The 9,120-nt window shown below is 57.3% G+C and overlaps 1 protein-coding gene across 1 annotated transcript in view; it reads left to right on the top strand.

The window, feature by feature from the left end:
- PPL (periplakin) overlaps positions 1-7,870 on the top strand; it is a 25,123-nt gene extending 17,253 nt beyond the window's left edge. Inside the window, exons 17-21 of the mRNA XM_010840499.1 lie at positions 1,153-1,303; positions 2,034-2,117; positions 2,830-2,946; positions 3,431-3,523; positions 4,351-7,870. Coding sequence (XP_010838801.1) covers positions 1,153-1,303; positions 2,034-2,117; positions 2,830-2,946; positions 3,431-3,523; positions 4,351-7,023 — 3,118 coding nt within the window. The 3' untranslated portion in view covers positions 7,024-7,870. The remainder of the gene's footprint in view (positions 1-1,152; positions 1,304-2,033; positions 2,118-2,829; positions 2,947-3,430; positions 3,524-4,350) is intronic.
- The last annotated feature ends 1,250 nt before the right edge of the window (positions 7,871-9,120 follow it).

Here is a 9,120-nt window from a genome sequence, read left to right as displayed (position 1 = left end):
ACACATACAAAATTAAAAAACCCAAAGGGGTTGTAATGACCAAACCGTTCCCCCGAAGATCAGCCCTGCTGTGAGTTTCTCGTGAGTCCTTCCAGAGCCACTCTGTGTGAGCCAGGGTTGGTAGGAAATGTAGGAACACCCATCGTGTATTTTCCTGGCCTGAACAGTCAGGAAGTGCTCCCTCCTCCTCTTGTGTTTTCTGAAAAAGGGTCTGTGAAGACTGGGTATTACTTCCTTAAATGCGTGGTAGAATTCACCCTGGAAGCCATCTGGGCCTGCAATTTTTTTTTTTTTTGGTAAGAAGGTTTTTAACTACAAATGCAACCTCTTTTATTAGATATTGGACGATCTGGGTCATCTGATGCTTGAGCAGCTTCACAAGTTTGTGTCTTTCAAGGACACACTGTACACCTCGTCAAGCTGTTGAGTTTTTGGCATGAGATGGTTCATAATATTCTCTTATCCTTGAACGTCTGCGAGATCTGAGGGAATGTCCTCACTTTCATTCCTGACATCGTATCTTCTTTTGTCGTGTTTGTTTATTCTGTTTTCTCCCCCGATGATTCTGTCTGGGGTTGATCACTTCACTGACTGTTTCAATGAAACAGCTTTGGTTGCAGTGATCTTTCCGTTTTCCTGTTTCCTGATTCACTGAATTCTGCTCATCATTATTTCCTACTATAGCTGCTTACATTAGGTTCAGTTGGCTCTTCTTTTTCTTCCTGAAGTTAGAAGCTTGGACTGTTGATCTGAGAGTCTGCTTTGTTTTTTTTTTCTCCCTCATCTAAGCACTTAAGTACATCTCGCTAAGTACTGCATTCGCTTTGTCCCACAAACGATGTTTTTATTTTCAGTGACTTCAAAAGATCTCCACACCTCCCTTGTGATTTCTCCTTGGATCTGGGAGTTATTTAGGTCCTGGGATTCACAGTGGGCATCACCTCAGGTCCGCACACTCGGGCCTGCCTGCCTTTAATGGAGGCCGTGCAGTATTCCCACCCAATACTCCATAATTTACCTGACTACTCCCCTTCCTGGTAAACGTCGCGCTGACTCCCAGTTCAGTTCCCTTTGGTAACCTCTAGAAAGGGACAGCAGGCAGCTCTCGGTGCAACCCGAGCGCTCAAAGGCCTGGCTGGCTTTGCCCCGCAGGGTCCAGAGCCTGCAGAGCGCCCGGGCTGAGCACGACGCCTTCTGCAGCGGCCGTGACCGCCTGCTTCAGTTCCTGTCCCACATCCCCAGCTACGAGCCCCAGGAGACGGACGGCCTCGGCCAAGTGGAGACCAAGCTGAACAACCAGAAGGTGAGCAGGCTGGGGGTCAGCAAGCCCCTTTGTGGATGGGCGCCTGGTCACGGTCCTGGACCAGTGGGTTCCCAGCACCCACGTCTCTGAGCTTGAGGACAGGGCCCCCCTCACCAGTCCCTCCCCAGTCCCCTGCACAAGGCCTGGCCTGGAGCAGACCCCCCCTCCCCACCACAACCCCGCGCAGGTCTGCTAAATAAGCGGATCACTGCAGGGTCACCAGTGAGCCCTCGTGGGGGGAAACCCATTTCCATAGCCCAGAGCCCTGGCTCCCCAGAAGACAGCAGGGCCTTGGGATGAAGGACGAGGAACGGAAAAGCCAACAGCCTGGGCTCAGATCCTGCTCCCACCCCCGGAGCCACGCACCCGCAGTCCAGGCACTGCACCGCTGGACCTCCTAAACTGGAAGTGAGGACGGTGCTCGTCTCAAAGAATGTGGGGAGAGTCAGGGAGATAATCTCAGAAACACACGTGCTTAGCCTTAGCACCGTGCCTGACACCTCCATGCACTCAGTAAACACTGCCTTCCTGGCAAGGTTCGTTAGCTTGGCCCTTCTTCACAGGCCCTTAAAACCACCTTTTGGAACCAACAAACGTAAACAAGGAAGCTGCTCATTATACCCTATGCTACAGGAGAATTCCAGACTCTAAGGAATTCAGCTACTCTATCTAGGTTTAGGATTTTTTTTTTTTCCAAGTTTTTATTTTTAAAGTCTCTGTTGTTGTACAGAACCTACTAGATGAAATAGCAAGAAGGGAAGAGGAAGTGCAGAAAGTCCACACGCACTCCCAGCAGTACCAGCAGGCTGTCAAGGTGAGATGCAACACCCCAGCAGCAGGGCCTCTTCCCCACCATCCCCACCCCCAACCCCCGGGCTGGCCCTGGGGGTGTCCTCAGGCACTGCTGGTGGCTGTGCAAACCGGCACCACCCTTTGGGAAACAAGATGGTACCAGGCATCAAATATCAGAAGGGTTTTCTACTGTTTAAAGCAGTAACTGGGGGGAATTTATCATAAAGGAAAAGATGTGAAAAAATGATAATGTGGGATTAACAAAATCAGTATGAAATAAAAAATTATTTACAATAGCCAAAGAGACAAACTAGAAGTAATCTAAATGTCCAGCATTAGCAGTGGAGACAGCTAGGAAGTTATCATCCAGCTACTTGATGGATGTTTAAGTCATCAAATTGACCCACAGAAGGATTAGGGCGGCATGAAAAAAAGCTTACGGTACAGAGTGAGATGAAGACAGCAGGAAGCCACTTTCTCTGGGCCAGGGGCGGCCTGGAGGGAGGGAGTGCGCTTTGGGGACAAAGGGGTTTGTGGGCCCATTTTCTTTTGTCTCGTGGGTCGTCCAGGGATGTGGTTGTGTGCCGTTGATGGAGCGACAGTTCTCCAAACCTCCTGGCAGTCAGAGCAAGGTGTGGCTGAGCGGAAGACCTCCGCGGTCAGCCAGAAGGGGCACAGGAACACTTTGGTCTCACCTGCTCTGGTCTGCCCTTTGCCTCGTGTCTCTTACCCAGGACTACGAGTTGGAAGCAGAGAAACTCAGGTCCCTCCTTGACTTGGAGAATGGAAGGAGCAGCCACGTGAGCAAGCGGGCCAGGCTCCAGTCCCCTGCCACCAAAGTGAGGGAAGAGGTGAGCTCCGCGGGCCCAGCCTCCTGGGGCTCCATTCCTCCAGGGAGCATGGCATGCAGGCCTCAGAAGGGCACGCACAGTGGTAAACGGGGCTGGGGGCCCTCCTGGGTGCCAATAGTCTCAGTGGGAGAAGACGATGAACTTACTCTGGGCCAGCAACAGTGCCACACCTGGAAAGACAGCCTGCTGGGAGTCGTGGCTGGGGCAGTTCCCCTTGCTCCACGCCGAGTGGATCCGCACACAGAGGGCTGACGTTAACCTGTTCCTTCCAAACACGAGCGCCTTAAGGCTCAGAGACGGACCTGCTCAAGGTCCCTGGGGGTTCAGGCTTCTGACTCTAAATCCAGTTTTCTCTCTCACAGTTGAGACTAGCAGAACTCCAGGTAGGAAGTGGCAACTCTCTTTGGCATCTCTCCCCCAATGCCAGGTTTTACTCAGACACCTTACTCAGCTTGTTGATTCCTGTCTGTCTGCTCTCCTGTAGGAAGCAGCTCTTGCTGCCAAGTTTACGGAGGTTAATGCCATCAACAGACAGAGACTGCAGAACCTGGAGTTTGCACTGACCCTCCTGAGACAGGTAATGGGTCTTAGGAAGGCATCCTACTGAAAACTATCCCAACAGCTAAGACACTAGGCTCGCTCTGCCTCAGAGAAACAGAGGTGGCCGGGGGGCGTGTGCCCTCGCTGGCAGGGCAGGGCAGTGGGTGGGTGACTGAGCCAGGGTCTGTCCACACGATGGAAAACGATCGAACTGTCGCACGACAAGGTGGGTCTTCTCTGGCTGCTGCAGATTCTCTCATAAGCGCAATCAACAGGGTACATGCAGATTGGGGACCACCATTAGCGTGGAAAAGATAAATACACATTGCACACAAAAATATATGTGTGACAAAGGTGACTGTATCCTGTAGGATGCTGAGCTGCCTTGGTGGCTCAGACGGTAAAGAATCCGCCTGCAATGAGGGAGACCTGGGTTCGATCCCTGGGTTGGGAAGATCCCCTGGAGGAGGGCATGGCTACCCACTCCAGTTTTCTTGCCTGGAGAATCCCCATGGACAGAGGAGCCTGGGGGGCTGCAGTCCATGGGGTCGCAAAGAGTCGGACACAACTGAGCGACTAAGCACAGTACAGCACATCCTATAGGAACAGGACCAGAAGGGACAGGTGGCCTTCACGTCATACCCTTCTGTGGCTTTAAGATGTTTCCCCAGATGTGTTTAAACTAGTGTTTTTAATTTCAAAAGGAAGCCTAGGGCTCTACCGGCCCCGACACTGAGCGGGGGGTGGGGGTGGGGATGTCCCTTGAGGACCACAAGACAAGCATTGTGAGCCTTGGAGGGTGGGGAGACGGGGACCAACTGCACGGAGTCCAGCCCTAACCCTGCATGGTCTCCCCCTTCCCAGCAGCTGGAGGCAGGTGCAAGCCAGGAGGCCCTGCCCGGGAGCAAGCCAGGCCCTGGAGCAGAGGAGACGTGGAAGATTCAGAAGGAGCTGGATGAGGAGATGGAGCGGCGGCAGCAGCTGGAGCACGAGGTCCGGAGCGCCCAGGAGGAGATCCGGGCCCTGCGGAGCCAGAGCCCGCAGGAGGCGGTGGTGACCAGGGAGGTGCTCAGGAAGGTGCCGGACCCAGCACTGGAGGAGAGCTTCCAGCAGGCGCAGCAGACCCTGGCCGAGGAGCAGCACAAGAACCGGCTGCTGCAGGGGGAGGTGGAGGCGCTGCGGCTGCGGCTGCGTGCCCTGGAGGAGGCGGCCCGGGCCGGGGGCCAGGAGTACGTAGTCAAGGAGGTACTGCGCATTGAGCCGGATCGGGCCCAGGCTGACGAGGTCCTGAGGCTGCGGGGGGAGCTGGAGGCGCTGCGGCGGCAGAAGGGCGCCCGCGAGGCGGAGGCGCTTCTCCTGCAGCAGCGAGTGGCCGCCCTGGCCAAGGAGAAGCGGCGGGCGCGGGAGGTGGTCACAGAGAAGGAGGTGGTCAAGGTGCACAATGACCCCCAGCTGGAGGCCGAGTTCCGGCAGCTGCAGGAGGACCAGCAGCGGGAGCAGGGGCTCCGGGAGAAGCAGGAGGAGGAGCTGGGCTTCCTGCAGGACAAGCTCAAGAGGCTGGAGAAGGAACGGGCCATGGCCGAGGGCAAGATCACAGTCAAGGAGGTGCTCAAGGTGGAGAAGGACGTGGCGGCCGAGCGGGAGGTGGGCGCCCTCCAGCGCCGGTATGAGGATGAGGCCGCCAGGGCCCGTGCCAGCCAGAGGGAGAAGACCGAGCTGCTCCGGAAGATCTGGGCCCTGGAGGAGGAGAACGCTAAGGTGGTTGTGCAAGAGAAGGTGCGCGAGATTGTCCGGCCTGACCCCAAGGCTGAGAGTGAGGTGGCCAACCTCCGCCTGGAGCTGGTAGAGCAGGAGCGCAAGTACCGGGGGGCCGAGGAGCAGCTCAAGAGCTACCAGAGCGAGCTGGAGGCGCTTCGGAGGCGAGGCCCCCAGGTAGAGGTCAAGGAGGTGACCAAGGAGGTCATCAAGTACACGACGGACCCTGAGACGGAGAAGGAGCTCCAGAGGCTCAGGGAGGAGATCGTGGACAAGACCCGCCTCATCGAGAGGTGTGACCTGGAGATCTACCAGCTGAAGCAGGAGATCCAGTCCCTCAAAGAGGCCAAGCCCCAGGTGCAGACCAAGGAGGTGGTCCAGGAGATCTTGCAGTTCCAGGAAGACCCCCAGACCAAAGAGGAAGTGGCGGCTCTGAGGGCCCGGCTGGCTGAGGAGCACAAGAAGCAGGTAGACCTGGAACGGGAATGCGTGTCACAGGAGGAGAAGATCCAGGAGAAGGAGGAGGAGCTGGCCCGCGGGAAGGAGGTGGTGGTGCAGCAGGAGGTGGTCAGGTACGAGGAGGAGCCGGGCCTCCGGGCGGAAGTGAGCGCCTTCACCGAGAGCATCGATGCGGAACTGCGGCAGATCGACGGCCTCCGCGGCGAGCTGCGGCGGCTGCAGCGCCGGCGAGCCGAGCTGGAGCACCAGCTGGAGGAGCTGGAGCGCGAGCGGCAGGCGCGCCGCGAGGCTGAGCTGGAGGTGCAGCACCTCAAGCAACAGCTGGCCCAGCTGGAGGCGCAGGAGGGCGAGGCCCACGAGAAGGTGACCCTCACACAGAAGGTGGTGCTGCAGCAGGACCCCCAGCAGGCCCGGGAGCATGCCCTCCTGGCCCTGCAGCTGGAGGAAGAGCGGCACCGCCGGCAGGGCCTGGAGCACGAGCTCGAGACCCTAAAGCAGCAGCTGGAGCACCTGGAGAAGATGCAGGTCAAGGAGAAGGTGGTCTTCTCCGAGAGCGTCCAGGTGGAGAAAGGCGACACCGAGCAGGAGATTCAGAGGCTCAGGGGCAGTCTGGAGGCCGAGAGCCGAGGCAAGAGGGAGCTGGACGCCGAGGTGAGCCGGCTGGAGGCCAAGCTGTCGGAGCTGGAGTTCTGCAACTCCAAGTCATCCAAGGAGCTGGACTTCCTGAGGGAGGAGAACCACAAGCTGCAGCTGGAGCGGCAGAGCCTGCAGCTCGAGGCCCGCAGGCTGCAGTCGGAGATCGAGATGGCCGCGGCCGAGGCGCAGAGCCTAAGAAGCTTGCCCACAACGACTGGAGCCGACCCCGGGGCGCAGCTCGACTCACGCCTGCGGTCCCTGGAGCGGGAGCTGGACGACCTCAGGAGGCTCTCCAGGGACAAAGACCAGGAGATCGAAGAGCTGCAGCGTCGCCTGGGGTCCGTGGCCGTCAAGCGGGAGCAGAGGGAGAACCACCTGCGGCGCTCCATTGTGGTCATCGACCCTGACTCGGGCCGTGAGCTGTCCCCCGAGGAGGCCCACCGCGCCGGCCTCATCGACTGGAACATGTTTGTCAAGCTCAGGAGCCAGGAGTGCGACTGGGAGGAGATCTCCGTCAAGGGCCCCGGAGGCGAGTCCTCCGTGATCCATGACAGGAAGTCCGGCAGGAAGTTCTCCATTGAAGAGGCCCTGCAGAGCGGGCGGCTGACCCCCGCGCAGTACGACCGCTACGTCAACAAGAGCATGTCTATCCAGGAGCTGGCCGTCCTGGTGTCAGGGCAGAAGTAGGCCCGCCCCCGCTCTCGGGGAAGCCGCCGCTGGCTCGCCCCTGCTCGGAACCCTCCCCCGGGTCGTCTCTCCCTGGCCCCCCGCACAGCTCCAGTCCACTCAGAGCCCCGTGTGCCGCCACCCCAGCTGCTGGGCCCAAGCACAGGCGGGACTGGCCCCCGCTGAGCTATGTCCCTCAGCCTGGAAAGCAACCCACTTGTCCCCCGATCGTTCTCGCCTGCAGTGCCCGTCTTCCTCCCCGCCTCTCCTACACTCCTCTATCAACAGACTCCCCCGGGTCACCTGGAAACACTGACGTCTACCACTAAAGCACAAGACAGGCAGCAGCCCCATGGGCCAGCCTGCTCCGCACCGCACTGGCCTCCACACCCCAGCCGGGGAAACTCAAGGCAGGGAGGGCTCCATTCAGCAAAGCCCCGGCCCCTGGGGGCCGCCACCTGCATTCACAGCCCTCCGGATTCCAGCTCAGCTGACTCGCCATCGAGGCCTCCTGGGGAAACCGATCTCGGCGCTACGCCAAAGGAGGCGCAAAGAAACCAGAACAGCGTCTGACCCTGGTGCTTGGGTGAAGCCTAACTGTCGAGCCAGACTGTCCCAAGAGAACGCACCGTCAGAGGACGTGTCGTGGTTCTGTAACTGAAGTACCTTCCTAGTGGACTGTCGCTGTCAGCCTTGGATTCGGTGCCTGGTCTTGCTTATTCTTTCACTGCCACTTAAGACTCCACAGTTGATTTTTTATCAAATGAAATTTGGGTTCTCTGTATCTCACGTATTATGTAAGAAAATGGGAAGTAAGAGGGAACTCTATTTATAGCGTGAAAATAAACACCTGCTGGCTTGATTCTAATTTCATGGAAAGTGTGTTTCTTCCTCTCTTTCGAGTGAGGCTGATTCCCCAGGGCCTGCTTGGCTTTCAGCCAGAATGAATGTTCCCCAACTACCAGCTCCTAAGGGAGAAGAGAATTACTTGCAAATATGGTAAAAAAGAAACGCGAAAGAAACGATGTTCTGGAAACCTTGAAACAATTTATTGTGTTGCTTTATACAAGATTAACAATTTCCACACCACCCCCAACACCAACATAGTCGCTGCACAAAAGCCACAGCCCTTTCACACCCAAGAATCGCCAGCAAGGGGAGCCCGCAGCATGGGGGCCGGGACGCCTCCGCCTGCAGCCCTCCTTGCCGTGGCTCAAGTCACTCACTCTTCCGTTACCACAAATAAAGCATCAACAAGGAAAAGAAACCTCATCAACTCCCCATCAAAGAAACGTTTCCCTGAGGCAAGAGGCATCACTAGATTCCTAGGAGGAGGGCATCCTGCTCCGGCGAAAGCTGGGTGGTGCCGGGAGGTGGGGGCGCGGTGGGGAGGGGCACCTCGTGTCCTCCCGCCGCTCAGCGCTCTTGGACGGACGGCCTCTGCGCCGCTCTGAGCTCAGCAATACCAATCTCTTCTTTGGCTCTTTTGCTACTACCTAAGACTAGTCTGTAAACTGGAAACCCAAATTGCAAAAAATAGATATAGTAAAGGGACAAGGATTCCACTTGGCCCCATGTGACACACGTGTTGGTTTTTCTGTTAAAAAAAAAAAAGTCAAGCAGAGGCCTGGCCGGCTGGCTGGCCAACCGCAGTCTTGCTCCCTGGGCAGCCGGACAGCCTCTGAGAAATCGCGAGACACCAAGAGTCATATCCTGGGAGTCAGGACCCAAAAGAACTGCCCATGTCTCCACGTAGGCAGGCGCACATTCTGAGGAGGCTATTTACTCTCAACATAAGGGAAATGACTTAGCTGGAACAGTCAGTTCAGACTTCACAGGACAGGCAAGCGCCCGAAAATCCTTGAGAAGCAGCCGCTGGCTGAGTGGGGCACGGCCTCGTCCACCTCCCAGTGAAGGCAGAGCCTGCTGTCTGGAGAGCGCGGACCTCAAGGCCTGCTTCTGCACAGCACACACTTCCCAGGGGCCTGTTCCCGGAGCTCTGCCTGAGCATGGTTTTACGATAAACTGGAATGTCTACCTGCAGCCTGGAACTCCTCACATCCTCAGCCCTCAAAGAGATGAAGAAGGAATTCGGGGCTCTGCAGCCCACCTGCATGA

The sequence above is a fragment of the Bison bison genome, unplaced genomic scaffold (genome assembly GCF_000754665.1).
Source record: "Bison bison bison isolate TAMUID 2011002044 unplaced genomic scaffold, Bison_UMD1.0 scf7180017864144, whole genome shotgun sequence".
NCBI classification, from domain to species: Eukaryota; Metazoa; Chordata; class Mammalia; order Artiodactyla; family Bovidae; genus Bison; species Bison bison.
Note: the sequence above shows the minus strand (reverse complement) of the source record. Positions and strands in the feature narration are given on the sequence as shown.